The sequence below is a fragment of the Nematolebias whitei genome, chromosome 12, assembly GCF_014905685.2.
Source record: "Nematolebias whitei isolate Nwh7 chromosome 12, NemWhi1, whole genome shotgun sequence".
Taxonomy (NCBI): Eukaryota; Metazoa; Chordata; class Actinopteri; order Cyprinodontiformes; family Rivulidae; genus Nematolebias; species Nematolebias whitei.
The window spans coordinates 44,126,975-44,143,718 of record NC_056509.1 but is presented as its reverse complement, the minus strand read 5'-3'; the positions used below and the strand labels follow the sequence as shown (position 1 = coordinate 44,143,718).

Below are 16,744 nucleotides of genomic sequence, written 5' to 3'. Positions count from 1 at the left end.
TTAATTCCACCGGTTTGCAACTTGCAGCGTGTATCTCGCTGTGGTGGGTGAAAAGCGAGAGAACTCAGAATTCATCAAGCAAATGAAACATGACACGAGTAGGTGCTGAATCTGATCATTAGGCACGAAAACTCGTCAGTTAGATCATGTGAAACAGAGGAAGATTTAAAAAAAATTGTCCACTCGTACTTCTGATGTTTTTGCAGCTGATTTAGTGCTGCAGTGCAAAGCTTTTCACAAAACACGTTTTTGACTTACACAATAGTTTTGTAATGAACACAGACTCCAAAATGATTGCGCCAGTAACGTGATGATATTGTTTTTGTGTTTAAAAGTGTTTCTGCTTCCTAAAATACTGAAAACTAATTAAAGCAGAGAAGCAATGAGGCCAAAGGATTACATATCCTGTACAGCACACAAAATGTCTCGTTTTAATCAAAACCCCAGTGTATATTACTCCAAATGCGATTTAACAAAGGGTAGACTTTATTACAATGAGTTTATGTAATAAGAAGGGTCTATGGATGCCAGATATGAGAGCTGAATCCAATAATGAGGACTGAACCCTGAGGTGTGGTGCAGGTACCTTTCTCCATGCAGCAGCCAAGGCTTTGTGCAGGCCATATGTTCTCAGGACCTGCAGCCCCTCGCAGGTGTTGTACATCTGCCTACAGACAAAGATGAAGGCTCCACATAATGCAGGAGTCACATCAGATTCACTCAGTGATGGCAACGTTTTATCCAACAGCTTCAAGGTGAACTGTACGATGATGTGAGCAGCAAAGGTTCTGCAGAAAAGGAGACAAAGAAAGAACCCAAAAAGGAATAAAATATAAATTCTGTAATGTGCACAAGGCCAATCAATAAGTCCAGATCTCATATTAATTTCTTGTTTTGAGGATATCTATGCATCTTTATTAACAAAAAATAAAATAAATATATGCAGGAATAATGGTATTTGCCTTGATAAAAAGTTTGACTTTGCTGAACTAGATAACAGGCTAGTCAGGGAGAAAATATAAACTAAAGCTGAGGCCGTTCAGCGTCTAGAAAAAACATTTTCTTCATTTTGACACAGAACAGAGTCTCAGCAACCCACCAAAAAAAGCAACAGTTTATGTTCTTAATATCTGTGAGAAAGGAGGATTTCTCATGAATGCGTCTAGTACACTAAAGTTTTGTCGTCATGCCCAGAAGAAAATCTATTTTTTTCCATCAAAACAAACTTTGTTTTGTCTCACCTCTCATTGTGGGCGACAACAAGAGTCTTCTCATATAGAAAAAGAGTTAATCCTTGGTCAGTGTTTGCGATGCGAGCCAGAACATCAGCAATGAGGGTAAGCGTGGACGCAGGACTTTTCAGTTTAGCCTGCAAAATACAGATATTGTACAAAACAGAACATTTTACCCAACGGGTGCAGAAACAACAAAGCATACGAAACAAATTCAGGACAGATGTGCATAAATAAGCTTCTGCACAATGCTGCTTCAACAAACTGAAGAAAAGTTGTAAAGAGAAATGAAACAAAGTTCCTAAAGGTAGCGTCTCACTGAGCTGCAAATATTAGAAGACTAGATGGAGTTTCAAAATTATGAGAAAATTGACAGATCTTCCACTGAAGTCTCAATGAACTATAAAAGATAGATAGATGATGGATGGATGGATGGATGGATGGATGGATGGATGGATAGATGGATAGATGGATAGATGGATAGATGGATAGATAGATAGATAGATAGATAGATAGATAGATAGATAGATAGATATACAGAGCCTTTTATATTGGTGAGTTATTTTGATGGAATGTCCGATATTTAACTTTATCGCTAATATCGGCCGATACCGATACCATGCCGATTATATTGTGCATCCATAATTATTATTGATCACCAGTGTGGTTTTTAGACCTGGACATTTGCCAGAGATGTTTTCTGTCAGAGGAGAGCTCTTGTGCATGTGTCACAATGCAGCTCTAGTGCTCCTGAGAAGGGTTCAAGACACCCACAACTATTTTATAATAAAAATTGTCCCATTAGGTTTTTGAGCATGTTCAAAACTCAAGCGACAGGATTGCACGCCTCTGCAATTCAGAAGTAAATTGAGAATCGCCGCAAACATCACAAGACTTTCTGGAGAATCCTTCGCCAATCCCATTTGTCAATTGGTCGCAACAAACTGGGACACTACCATAAAAAGTAATGGGACAGACTGATGGTCATAAAAACAGGAATTACGTAAAGCGCTCCAAAATACAGAACTGTTGAATTATGGAAGTTAATAGTTAAATTAAAACTTTTTCTAAGCTATAACTCCCTGATCGGAAAACTAAGAACCAGAGGATGTCTTACGTCCTGATCTGTGACACCATAAACTTTTACACTATTCCCAATTTTTATTTTGTGTAACTATCAGATGAGTGAGAAGTTTGTGAGACCTGCCGTCCAGTGAGCAGAGCTATAACAGGTGCCAGAAGTGTCTCAACAATTCGAGTCTGGTGAAGACATTCTGCAGCGCATTCTGTCCGTTCACACAGCGTCCACAGCACCTCCATCACCAAGCAGCTGGGCGACAGGGAATCTGAGCACATAGACAGTTTCATCCAGTTTAATATGTTTTATACAACCAAATGATCCGTCACACATTTTAAAAATGATGCCCCACAGATAATCTCATGAAATCCTGGTCTCTCTGCCAGACAGCGAAACAGAACTAACTTCCATTTATCTACACTGAACATTTAATTTAATATGTAAATACAAAGATTAGAGAGACGAGAACAAGATAATGAGACAAAGTTCTTGGTGTTCGTGCTACAGCTTTTTCAACAGCCAAGATTTTTAAAACTTGTGATATCTGTTGTGTTTTTAAGCCATTTTGAAGGAAAAGATACTCAGATAATGTAAGTTTTACTAGTCAGGGTTCCTTGGAAAAACAATTTGAGATAAGATAAATGCACCAAAAGCTATTTTAGTCATGAGGAAATAATAAAAGACAAATATTTTTCCCAGTAATATTACTTTAACTCCACTTCTTGGTGGAAATATGTCAACATCAACCAATTATCGCATAAATATCATTTTGTATTAAATTACTGAATTCAATACTGCAACGTTTCTCAAAACTAATTGAACAAAGTCGGTTGTAATCTTCACCCTCAGCTTACTGATTTAAAAAAGTGAGACTTGCTCAGCGTGACTACAGTCATCAAAAGGAAGTGATCCTCTGATTATTGATCCCTGGCAGCAAATTTACAAAAGTGCATTCCCAAGACTGAACAATAAAGGAATAAAGTCTTCCAGGGAGCTAATATAACACTGTCTGACTCAGAACAAGGTTAATGGATAAAAGACGTGCTCTGAGGAGTGTTTTGTGTCTCAGAGACAGGATCACTGTTCCTTCAGCAGCTGATCCCAGACCTACAATCAGGAAGGCGAGCGCAACACATGACGCAGATTTTAATCAGTGTTTGAGGGCGTGTGCCCCACCTGTGTGACAGACATCGCTGTGCAGCGGCCGGGGGTGTCGATACATGATGTCAATCATGATGACAATCAGGTCCGTCAGGCTAATTGGATCTGAAACACAGACGAAATAAACGTGTCGGTCTTACTGCGTCTAGACAGGGACAATAAAAATACTTCTGAGAAGGAAAAGGGAAAAAGTCCAAGTTATTCTGGTACGCTTGAAGACAATAACATTTATAAATTTCATATCAGTAGAGGTCAATGCTTCAAAGTGCAGGGTCAGTGTTGTATCATTTACACACAGAAAATACGTCTGGTTTAAGAACTTCAGTTAAAAAATAATGTTTTTCGGAGGTTTTAACAACTGGTTAAGTTGAAATATTACAAATCTAGCTTTTTATTTTGTTAAAAATATTTAAAGCAAAGTTTCTTAGAAATTACATCGTTGCACTGGACAGAAACCTTACATTAAAAAATAACTATTTTAATTTTTTTTTTAATTTAAAGTTATTTTTCCTGCACTTGAATAAAATGTGTGGACACAAGTTCACAAATAATTTAACTCTTCCCATTGATTTGCAGTCATTGACAGATGATTTATGCAAAAACATGAGAATGTTGAAAAGCTGTGAAAAACTTTAAGGCTGAAAGCAACAATATTTAACTTTCTGATGATTAGTTGATGAGCAAAATAAATAATGATCATAGATAAATGACTACTGGTAATTGATAAGTTATGTGTTGGCAACCAAAAGCTTCAGTCATAACAGGAAGTGACACATTATGACTTATAAATGTGTTTTTTATTACAAGGAGTGGAAATGTGGATCATTACATGATTTGATCATTAACTCAAACAGAAAGAATTTGTCATTTCTGGCTGCCGCCTCACAGCAAGAAGGGTGCCGATTCAAATCCCGGTCGGAGGACTTTCTGGGTGGAGTTTGCATGTTCTCTCCGTGCATGCATGGGTTTCCTCCGGGTCTTCCAGTTGCCTCCCACAGACCAAAAACATGCATGTTAGGCTGATTGGTAACTCTAAATGGTCCCTAGGTGAGAGAGTGAATGGTTGTTTGTATGTGATGGACTGGAGCCCTGTCCAGGTGTCCTCGCTGTGGCTGCTACATATGGGCACCAGTGACACTATGACCCAAAAGGGAAGAAGTGGGTAAAGATGATGGATGGATGAATTTTTTAATGCAGTGAATCACTTCAATCAGCTGATTTTGAATCAGCTTTAAGAAGGAAGGCGATGACTTGCTCATGGCAGCATCAGGGCAGCTGTGGCTGAATGGTTAGAGCAGTCGTCCTCCAATGGGAGAGTTGGGGGTCACATGATGAAGTGTCCCTGGGTAAGACACTGAACCCCTCATTGCCTTCAATGTGTGTCCCATCGATGTTTGAATGTGATCTAAAGTCTCTGATTAGTCTCTATAGATTCAGATTAGCTTTGTACAGATGTAGTAGAGATGTGTGGAGGTAAACGAGGGATAGATTGTGTTGTAAAGAGCTTTGAGTATCTTGATTATATAGAAAGGTGCAATATAAGTGCAGTCCAATTATCATTTGTCCTGCCTGTGTGCCACTCACACCGTTATGTAACTTTATTAGTGATTAAGATGGAGTGGAGAGGAATAAACACTGCACAGGACAGACAGAGGGAGTGGCACGTCTGTGCTGATGTAACAATCCTAAGTAAAATAACGGCTGTAAAGATTGCTTTGCTTAAAATCGATAAAAAGACTAGATATAAATCAGTATATGGCAATAAAGTATCAACCTCAGCAGCCCTTAAACATTTGACTTACATGACGTAACAGCATTTCCATCAGACAAGGAACGATTATGATATTCAGCTCTTCGCAGACTTTTTCACTTCACAGTGGGGAAGAGTCGAAAAGGAAAATCGTGAAACAGATTTTGGAAGCACGAGTCTCGTATCAAACCTTTGTGCTTCCTCAGTTTGATGGGAAAGAGCTTCCGTCCGTTGGTGTAGACGATGAGTTTGCCCAGGAGACACAAAGAGTGAACGAAGAACGCATATTCAAGCTCCTGCCTGGAGTAAACACTCTGCAACGAACCTGAAACAACAAAAAACAAGATGTGAAAAATGTCAACATCCACCTAATTCACGTTTCCAGCATGTATTTAAAACTATTAAAACTGATCGCACTACTTTGAAGTGATTGCAGTAATTTTACATAATCTTTAGAATCCTTTTTATTTATCCCTTTGAAAAACATCCTGATAAAACAAAAAGAAGATTCAGTTTTCTACCAAGTGCCACCGTTATAAACTGCTCGTGTGTGTTTCGCGATGTTTCACCCCATCATATAAACAGCCATCTTTAATTGTTTTGTTGTTGTTTTACATTATTTGGAATAAATAGTTAAAAAGCTAAAAAAAAAATTATAAAATAATATTGTTTACAGGAGATACTGTTGTGACATTCAGCTATAATCATTTCTATTGGGATAAACAGACCAGGTGACATATTGTACGTACAATTCTTGAACGTTAGCAGTTTAACTGGTGGTGGGTCGGTATTTTTATGCGTATAAATTAAATATTTCAACAGAAAGCTGGTGAAAATTTGACAAGTGAACGCACACAGCAGGCTGCGCAATTCAGAATGGAACTCAGAAAATCCTCCTGCAAAGTTACTCGTTTTATATTTTATGCCTTAAAGTACGGCAAAAAAGGCACAACGCCAAACTCAATAAGTCAAGAGTGTTTGTCAGTCCACCAATAAACTGTACAAGTAGACAAAAGGTAGAAAAAAGATCTGTTCATATTCAAATAAGACAATGTGTTAAAAAGAGAAGAAGGTAAAATATAGTGCAAATAATTTGAAATATAAAACTAAAGGAGCTTTATGTTGTTTTTGATATTAGACTTAAAATAATGTACGTCTCCTTTGATAATGGCAGGAAAAGTGTGTGTTCAGTAACGCAACTGAACATATAAAGAAGGTAAAAACTTAAATATATATATATATATATATATATATATATATATATATATATACACAAGCATCAAATTCAGCTATACGTGCTCATTAAGCTCTTAAAAGATCCAGTCTAGGTTTGGTTAAATCAATATTGTTGCAAGTTTGCTGATGGTTAGTTTAAAGTAAAAGACTAAACACATGAAAAATTGATGTTTAAACATGTTTTTAAAGCTGAGACTGAGACTTTTATAAAGACTTTTACTTACCAGGATTGCGTTGCTGCTCTGAACGATGATCAGCTGCTTCACTTGTGAAACGCTCACAGGAGTCGCTGTAATGCATGCACTGCTGAAGAGCCCCCAGCACCTGAAAAGAGCCAAACCTTTAGCTGTTTCTGAAATGTGCAGGCTGCATACAACAGAGCGGCGGCTTTAAAAATCAAAAGCACACAGATGAGGATTTTTACTGTAATGGAAGAGTGGTTCAGGATCACTGCGATAAATATTGATTAATCCTAAAAGACAATTTCTGGGATGATTCCAAGGCAATCCTCTTTAAAGTGTGAAGAGTGGATTGAAATAGAAAAAAATAAAATACAACTCGTTTCTCAAGTGCAGTGTTAGTAGTATGTTGGACACAGCACCTGTCCACAAACAGCCACATTAAACACATACAACCCACATGTAGCTGGTAGTAATCAATATAGGAAACTCATCGGCCCAGTATGGTTTACTAATCCAGGATTTAGATTTTTTTTTAATCCCTGTGAGGAAATTACCTCAGTGGGGTTTTAAATCTGGTTAAATAAAGGAAATTAAATGTATTTACTTTGGTGAGTAAGAATTTCTATTTTACTTCATGCGTGGTGTTGTCTAACGAGCACAATGTTCTAGTTTCTGGCAGATTGTCTGGAAAATACTTCATGGTTCCACTCGTGATTTTCTCTTGTGTCAAATGTTTCAGTACAAAAGAGCTGCTGAGACATCCATCCATCATCCATGCATCCATCCATCCATCCATCCAGCATCCATAATTTTTAATCCATCCATCATCATCCTTCATCCATCATTCATCATTTATCCATCCATCCATCATCCATTTATCCATCCATCCAACATACATGCATCCATCCATCCATCTATCTGTCCATCCATCCATCCATCTGTCCATCCATCCATCTACACATCCATCCATCAGTCCATCTATCCATCCATCCATCCATCAGCCATACATACATCTGTCTTTCCATCCATCATCCATCCATCCATCATCCATCATCCACCCATCCATCCATCCATCATCTTTACCTGCTCCATCCATCATCCATCCATCTATCCATCCATCCATCCATCCATCCTTCCATCTATCTGTCCATCCATCCATCCATCATACATCCATCCATCTATCCATCCACCCATCATCCATACATACATCTGTCTTTCCATCCATCCATCTATCATCTATCCATCATCCATCCATCCATTCATCCATCCATTATCTTTACCCGGGGGTCACTGGTGCACATATCCAGCGGTCACTGTGTGAGAAATGGGGGACACCCTGGGCAGGTCTCCAGTCCATCACGGGGACACATAGAGACAAATGAGACGAACAACCATTCACTCTCTTTCTCTCACCTAGGGACAATTTAAAGTTACTAATCAGCCTAACGCATGTTTTTGGTCTGTGGGAGGAAACCCATGCATGCACGAAGAGAACATGCAAACTCTACCCAGACAGGCCCCCGGCCAAGATTTGATCCAGCAACCTTCTCTCTGAGAGGCAACAGCTCTACCAACTGAGCCACCATGTCGCCCGCTGCTGAGACATATTGACTGAAAAAAAATAAAACACTCACCAAAGACTTGTATTTTCTCTCAAGAAGCCTGAGAACCACAGTCCTGCTGTAGTAGCCATGCTGAGACAGAAACAGTTTAATCAGGACAGAAACAGCATACGTTCAACATGAACAAAGATTTTATGTCTAGTAAATAGATAAAAAAATGTATTCTACGTCTAAATCGTAACATTCATTGATTTACGCACCATCCATTTAATAAACCATGTAGCTTTAACGTCCAGTAAAGCCAGTAAGTGGACTGGTTCCAGTATTTTCTCTGTTTCCGTTAAGCCACGGTCATGATGGAAGGACAACAGGGAGAATGTGCTCTCTATGATTTCTTCCATGTATCTAAAGCATGACAGAAAGAAGAAAGCAAAAAGGAATCGGCATAAACAGATTTCTCTGCTTAAAAGCAAATTACAGAATGTCTGCCAGCTAATAAACATCCACATTCACAGTGGATTTCCTAAAATATAAACCTTTAACATGTCAAATGGTAGGTGCAGACTGTAAAACCAAAAGTGGGACAAGAAACCTGTTGACTGTAATTTCACTAAACAACTCACTTCTCTGGATGACGAATCCAGAAGTTAGTCACCTCCTTTTGAAAGTCATTTAATAATCGAACCTGACGTGAAACAAACAAAGAGTGTATTAAATGTAAGATACGTTTTAGTTAAAGTGACACAGTTGAGACACTAGAGATGAGACGTTGTACCTGTTTGAGAAGTCGACTGATCTCAGGACTGTTGATGTTAACAGCAGCTGAGACACTTGGAAAGCTTAGCTTGTGAGTCAGAAAACTTGCTTCCACACTCTTTGCTGCTCGGAAAAACGGCAAATTAATCGTCTTAAAAATGTGCACAGCAAAAATTATTTTCTGTTAAATGCATTGTAAAGGTACACTTGCAATGCACATTTTAACAATATTGCTAACAAAATAATAAAATAAATAGTATGTGTCCTGTAAATAATTTACTTGCACAAGTATTTAATCATTTCCACAACGTACTTCTTAGTATCCGAGTAAAAGCTGTACAATCTCCAAACATTTGAAAATAAGACTAACTTCTGTATAAAAGGCTGAACATTAATGAAGGGAAAGGAGATTTCCTTCATTGGTTCCGTCTACAGATCGCCCACACAGGTGGCAGCCATTTTGAGGGACTAAATCACGTAAACAGTTAAAAACACTGGAAGTTCCATATCAGCAATCTTCCCACAATATTAAAACTGTAAGAACTGGTTCTAAAACAGTAGAACTGTAGAAGGCTAACAAAATAGATCAGCTGAACATCCAAACAACAGTCTAACCTGTGTACGGTGCTGCCATAACAGTTTTTAAGCATATGTTTGAATTTAGAACATGTTTTTCAGATAAGACATTACCCTAAGCTTAGGAAGGAGCTTGATGCAGCTGCAGTCCTTTAATCCTGCAAGTATTTGTCCACCATTTCCTCCTCTCTTGCTGCTTTAGGACAGATGAAAATATTTAGAAAGTATGGGATGTTTACCATTTACATCTTTAGTTATACTTGTTGTATCGAGGTAAATGGTACACCATTTAGACATTTCTTTACAGTTGGAGTTTGAATTGTTTACGTGATCTAGATCCCTCAAAATGGTGATATATAACCTTGCACAATCATGTGACTGTAGACACATCAAGTAGGACTATTAAAAGCCTTGTTTATTAAAAATAACCATGTCTGTTACAGATATGAAGGTGCTGGACGGTACGTTCAAACCGTGAAAGGTCCATTAAGATTGACCTACCTAAGTTTGTGTAGATCTCTCGCGTCACATTCAGTGGAGATGAAGAGAAGCTTTTAGCAAAAAACTGCATCACATTCTCCTGACAGAGGTGAGAGGAAAATTAAATGGTAATATAGACATGCAAAAATATATGTGAACTGTGCTGGCAAAATGTGTTGGAATAAGCACAGTCCAGAATAAGTTAAATATTTTTGTTTTAATTGAGATTTGAATAAAAATTAAACCATAAAGACACCATCTAGCAATCCCTGTAACTAAAATAGTAAATACTCTTCCTAAGGTATCTTTAAATTGAAGTTTCCTAACAGGTATTTATTCAGAAATAGTCCCTTGTTCTCATTTTTCTCTGCTAGCTTCCAAGGCACAGGGAAATGCCTTCATTTAATGTCACTGTGAAGCTTAGACATCCACCTTTTTAAATATAGAGCTGGAAATCCTGATGACATCACTCCAGATAAATACAATCAGCACTCTCGTGAACAAAACAGCTTGTTGCCAGGCCAGATGATGCCAGCACAGGTTACTATAGTGAAACTGATGTAACAGACTTGACACACTTACATCTACAACAGTTTGATTACATGAGTGTTTTACATTTGTTATCTTAATTCAAACTAAATTAGTAGGACATCGACAGCTCCTGCACTGAATAAAAGAGGCTGCTCAGGACTCACGCTGAGGTCGGGTTCAGTAAGAGCAGCGCAGAGGTTCTTACGCAGGACGCTCCAGCTCTCACAGCTCAACACATCAGATGGAGGAGCACAGCACAGAGCACGCAGAGCATCACAACGCACCTGAACACACATTTACATCATCGACCTAAACAGTTGTTCATCACACCGACATTTATTGATCTCATTAAACACTGGCAGTTTACTCTGAAAGGCTAACACAAATCAAACTTAATTACTGAAGGTCTTCTTTAAGGCCTACATTTTCCTAATTATCCAATGAAAACTTAGATTTACAACGGTGCAAGACCATGTACATAACCTCATTGATTTTTACAACCGTTGTACTAACAGCGGTACGAAGTTCTCGAGTACACCTACAAAAAGAACAACATAGTACTACGCTCAGATTTTCCCGTCTACCTCTTTGGGCTTGGTGGGGTCAAGTTTTTCTGCCAAAACTTGCAGCTGCTCTTGTCTGATGAAGGCATAACTCTAAAAAAAAGAAGAAGAAAAAAAGACAAAAACAAGAATTTCTATCTGGCATAGACCAAAATATTAAATAATTGATTTCTCAATTGATTTCAGGCAGATCTGACTAAATCATACTCTAAAACTATTTATAATCTACAGTATAAAGCTGCTCTCAGACATGGAAACGTACATTTTTGCACCCAAGGCCAGAGTTTGGACCCAGGGTACAGAACTTCACTGTGGCTCATCATAAAGCAACAAATTAAATAACACACAATCATTTATTGCATTTGGATGATATGTGCATGTCTCCAACCTGGTTGAAGGACGAGTCACTGTCTGAGCAGTTATCAATGAACTGGCTGTTGGACTGACTCGGTTCCATCTCTCTGTGCAGCTCCTCCTTCCTCAGCTGGTCCTCTTCGAATTTGTTGATTAGAGACTCTACAACCACAATCATGGTGTTTTTCAAAGTCTGCATCATCTGCTGATACCTGTTACAAAACAAACAACAAAAAAAGATATGTGAATTAAATATATAATAAACCAGAGGAAATTACACTTTCTGCAAAAATACAGGATGACTCCTGAGTGCTAAATGACTCTGCTGAAATTTGTTCAATAAACTGAAACAGAGTTATTTGAACTAAAAGCAGAGCACAAACTAAATGATGCAAAATGCAAGCAAATAGTTAAAAACAGCAAAATACTAGCTAAAAGCATCACAAGGCTACCTAAAATACATTGGAATGGAATCATTTCTAAAGGAGCAAAATGTTCACTAAATGCTAACATACCAAATGGCTAGCTTAAAGCTAAAAGTATCAAAATGCTACTTAACGCAACAAAAGGCTAGCTAAAGGTTATATTAGGGATGCACGATATTGGATTTTTGTCCGATATCCAATATGCCGATATGTTAAAACTTATTTGGCTGATAACCAATACCAATACCAATGGGTTTTTGGTTCTTAGGCCTACTTACAGAGACTACACAGCTTTCTCTGCTGTGAAATTGCAATACTACATTATTCTGCATGGTCTTTGTTAATTTGGCCTGCTACCAAATGCAGATGCCAAAAAGGGGGCTGAAAATTATGTAACACTTCAACTTGGATTATGTTTAATGTCAAATGTATTCATGACATTCACTCTCTCTTACACAATGACAACACTCGAACAGTGCAAATTTGTAAATGTTCACAAATTGAAACTCAACGGCGCGTGTGACGTCATAACGTTGTGCTGGCGCTGCAGGCATCCTTGTCATTGGGTTGTCATACAAAAACAGCACCTTTTACACTGGTGAGTTATTTTGAAGGAATGGCCGATGTCCAAAATTTAACTTCATCGCCAATATCGTCTGATACCGATACCATGCCGATAATATTGTGCATCCCTAAGTTATATGTAGCAAAGGGCTAGCTAAAAACATCAAATGGCTAACTAAAACAAATAAGACTAATTAAAACTATTAAAGGTCAAGTTAAATGTATCAAAATACTAACTAAAAGCTAAATAGTGAATATCTAGGTAGAAGTAGCAAAAAGCTATCAAAAAGCTAAAAGTTGAAGAACCGTAGATAAAAGTTAAAAGTAGCAAAAGGCCAGCTAAAGGCTAAAACTAGAAGAGTAGTAGCTATAAAGGGGCGGCTGTGGCTGAGTGGATAGAGCAGTCGTCCTCCAATGCAAGAGTTGGGGGTTTGATTCCACCAGCAGTCACACACTGGTGTCCCTCAGCAAGACGCTGAACCCCTCATTTCCTCCAATGTGTGTCCCATCAGTGTATGAAAGCACTGATTAGTCTTTGTACAGATCTAGTAGAGTGTTGTATGAATGGGTAAACATGGGCACAGATTGTAGTATAAAGAGCTTTGAGTATCTTGATCAGATAGAAAGGCGCTATATAAGAACAGTCCATTTACCACTTATAACATAAAAGTATCAGAACGATAGCTAAAAGATTAAAGTAGCGGTAAGAGACAAAAGCTAAAAAATATATATGCTGAAGCTGATATCAAACTAAATGTTTCTGAAGGAGCTGAAGAGGGCTCAAGGTATTTTTCTTAAGAAAACATCTACGAAAAAAGTTAAATGTTTTGAAAAGAATAAAAATACAAAAATGTTAAAATATTAAATCATAGCACCCATCACCTGAATTAGCTGCACATCGTGATATATGAAGTGAATGCCAACTCAGCATTTATGCAAAACTCTGAGCTACACTCACTCAGCAGAGTCTCTGGTTCTTCGAGTCACTGTATGAATCAGCGTGTCGTGTCCCGCTCCAACTGCATGTTGTCCCTCTACTCTGGTCAGGTTCTTTATCTCCTCATCCACCACAGTCCCCATAGAGTTCTCCACATACTGACGGAGGTACTTGACAAACTCATAACTGAAATCAAAAGAGTAGTCATAGCACACTAAGCAATAAACAATATGAAAAACATACCTTAAAGCCTCACACTTAAGTGAACATTACACTGCATGTTGCTAGCCTTACTTGTGGAAGTTTCTGTCCGTCTCCTCCAGGTGAAGGAGAAGCTCTTCAGCGCATTCAGTAGATGGTGCGCCAGAAATCTTGTCACTGATGCTCCTCAGAAGCTGCTTGAGAAGTGACTGTAACTCTGCCTCATCTTCAGCTGACAACTGAGACATTTTTGCTGTTGATGTATGAAAGCGACAATAATTACTTTGTTTAATTTACACGAATGTAAGGAGATGACTTTTTTTTTCCCCCTATGGAGATCAATTCACATAAAACTTCACATTAAATATTGTTAGGTATCCATCCATCCATTTTCTTCCGCTTATCCGGGGTCGGGTCGCGGGGGTAGCAGCCTAAGTAGGGAGGCCCAGACTTCCCATTCTCCAGCCACTTGGTCCAGCTCCTCCGGGGGAATCCCGAGGCGTTCTCAGGCCAGCTGATAAACACAGTCCCTCCAGCGTGTCCTGGGTCTTCCTCTGGGTCTCCTCCCGGTGGGACGTGTCCAGAACACCTCACCAGGGAGGCGTACAGGAGGCATCCTAAACAGATGCCCGAGCCACCTCAACTGGCTCCTCTCGACGTGGAGAAGCAGCGGCTCTACTCTGAGTCTCTTCCGGATGATCGAGCTTCTCACCCTATCTCTATGGGAGAGCCCAGACACCCTGCGGAGAAAACTCATTTCGGCCGCTTGTATCCGAGATCTCGTTCTTTCGGTCACAACCCAAAGCTCGTGACCATAGATGAGGGTAGGAACGTAGATCGATCGGTAAATTGAGAGCTTCGCCTTTTGACTCAGCTCTCTCTTCACCATGATAGACCTGTACAGCGCCTGCTTCACTGCAGACGCTGCACCTATCCACCTATCGATCTCACGTTCCATTTTTCCCTCATTCGTGAACAAGACCCCAAGATACTTGAAATCCTCCACTTGGGGCAGGACCTCCTCCCTGACCCAGAGAGAGCACTCTACCCTTTTCCGGCTCAAGACCATGGCCTCGGACTTGGAGGAACGGATCTTCATCCTAGCCATGTCGCACTCGGCTGCAAACCACTCCAGCGAAAGCTGTAGATCAAGATCTGATGAAGCCAATAAGACCACATCATCTGCAAAAAGCAGAGACGCAATCCTAAGTCCACCAAAACAGATCCCCTCAACATCTTGGCTGCACCTAGAAATTCTGTCCATAAAAGTTATGAACAGGATCGGTGACAAAGGGCGACCTTGGCAGAATCCAACTCTCACCAGGAACAAGCCCGACTTACTGCTGGCAATGCGGACCAGGCTCTGACACCGGTCATACAGGGACCTAACAGCCCGTATCAAAGGGCCCGGTACCCCATACTCCCAGAGTACCCCCCACAGGGTGCCCCGAGGGACGCGGTCGAACGTCTTCTCCAAGTCCACAAAGCACATGTAGACCGTTTGGGCAAACTCCCAGGCACCCTCCAGGACCCTGCTGAGAGTGTAGAGCTGGTCCATTGTTCCACGACCAGGACGAAAACTGCACTGCTCCTCCTGAATCCGAGGTTCGACTATCCGATGGACACTCCTCTCCAGAACCCCCGAATAGACCTTACCAGGGAGGCTTAAGAGCGTGATCCCCCTGTAGTTGGAACACACTCTACGGTCCCCCTTTTTGAATAGGGGGACCACCACCCCGGTCTGCCAATCCAGGGTAACTTCCCCCGATGTCCACGCAATATTGCAGAGTCGCGTAAGCCAACACAACCCTACAACATCCAGAGCCTTAAGGAACTCCAGGCGAATCTCATCCACCCCCGGGGCCCTGCCACCGAGGAGCTTTTTAACCACCTCGGTGACCTCAGCACCAGAGATTGGAGGGCCCGACCCAGAGTCCCCAGGCTCCGCTTTCTCATTGGAAGATGTGCCGGTGGGATTGAGGAGGTCTTCAAAGTATTCCGCCCACCGACCCACAACATCCCGAGTTGAGGTCAGCAGCCCACCACCCCTACTATAAACAGTGTTGGTGGTGTACCGCTTTCCCTCCCCCGAGACGTTATCGTTAGGTAATGGGAATAAAATACAAAAGAATAAACTTTATACACTTTTCATCATAAATGTAAAATAAATATTTTAACACGTTATTTACGGTACTAGCAGGGCAAATGTCTGAGGTGTGTGCCCAGTATTTATCTGAAGTTACCAGGTAAATATCAGGCACATACTGGATACATTTACTTGCCCATTACATACCAGATACAAACCTGGCAGTAACCAGGTACTGTACTTACAAAGTATGTATCAGGTACAAAACCAGGTAAGTACAGACCTGTATCATGCCTGTCAGTTTTGATGCCTCTACATCAGGAACATAAATTACAGAGTATTTAATTTTGAACGCCAGTAAATTATAGATAAATTGCATTTATCTGTGAATTTATTTTGTGTTGAATAAGGCTCAAGCAGTGAGACAAAGCTAGGAAGCCCATATTCTACCAAATTCTGATTTAATATTTCACCCACTGAACATCAGAGACTAGATGAATAAATGTTATTTAAGCAGATTTGCAGAACTGATCAAACAAATGTAATCATAGTTTACCAGGAAAGAACCCCTTCACCCTGCAGTTTCTCCCCATCAATTCATCCGCAACAGGTAAGACTAAACAAGCTTCCTCGGTAATTAAACGGTCACAATTGCCTGCTTTTTTCCAAAACAATAAAATTAAACATCTAAAAGGGTCAGCACAAATCAACAAACTCTGCTGAAGCCTCAAAATTAGCTCCTTCTTAGCCCAGCTAAAAATGCTGCCACTGGCTAAAAACGCAGCTAGCCGAAGCTAAGGCGAAATGAGACGAGTTTAGCTGGAATAACAGCTAAGAAACCAAAAAGCATTCGCGCGGAACAAGGCATTAAACTTAACAGAAAGGCACCGGATGAGGAATACAACAACTTTACATGTTTTTGCGCTGCTAAAGGATTTAATCCTTGTAGCGTTCCGCTGATAGCAATTCCCAACGACCGTGTCTCCATGGAAACGACTAGTTTGTGGTGTGTTCACAGTACAGTCGTAACTGGAACATTTATTTTGTAAATGTATAAATACAAAATAGGA

At 39.9% G+C, this 16,744-nt stretch overlaps 1 protein-coding gene across 1 annotated transcript in view; it reads right to left on the bottom strand.

Annotated features, from left to right (window-relative positions):
• Nucleotides 1-13,846, bottom strand: part of tbc1d32 (TBC1 domain family, member 32) — an 83,952-nt gene extending 70,106 nt beyond the window's left edge. Inside the window, exons 1-16 of the mRNA XM_037685646.1 lie at nt 13,682-13,846; nt 13,409-13,573; nt 11,496-11,673; nt 11,129-11,200; nt 10,709-10,828; nt 10,035-10,113; nt 8,977-9,080; nt 8,825-8,886; nt 8,462-8,606; nt 8,274-8,333; nt 6,682-6,781; nt 5,412-5,546; nt 3,487-3,576; nt 2,436-2,578; nt 1,242-1,369; nt 587-788 (exon numbers count right to left, since the gene is read on the bottom strand). Of these exons, the coding sequence (XP_037541574.1) occupies nt 587-788; nt 1,242-1,369; nt 2,436-2,578; nt 3,487-3,576; nt 5,412-5,546; nt 6,682-6,781; nt 8,274-8,333; nt 8,462-8,606; nt 8,825-8,886; nt 8,977-9,080; nt 10,035-10,113; nt 10,709-10,828; nt 11,129-11,200; nt 11,496-11,673; nt 13,409-13,573; nt 13,682-13,836 (1,938 nt within the window). The 5' untranslated portion in view covers nt 13,837-13,846. The remainder of the gene's footprint in view (nt 1-586; nt 789-1,241; nt 1,370-2,435; nt 2,579-3,486; nt 3,577-5,411; nt 5,547-6,681; nt 6,782-8,273; nt 8,334-8,461; nt 8,607-8,824; nt 8,887-8,976; nt 9,081-10,034; nt 10,114-10,708; nt 10,829-11,128; nt 11,201-11,495; nt 11,674-13,408; nt 13,574-13,681) is intronic.
• Between the last annotated feature and the right edge of the window lie 2,898 nt (nt 13,847-16,744).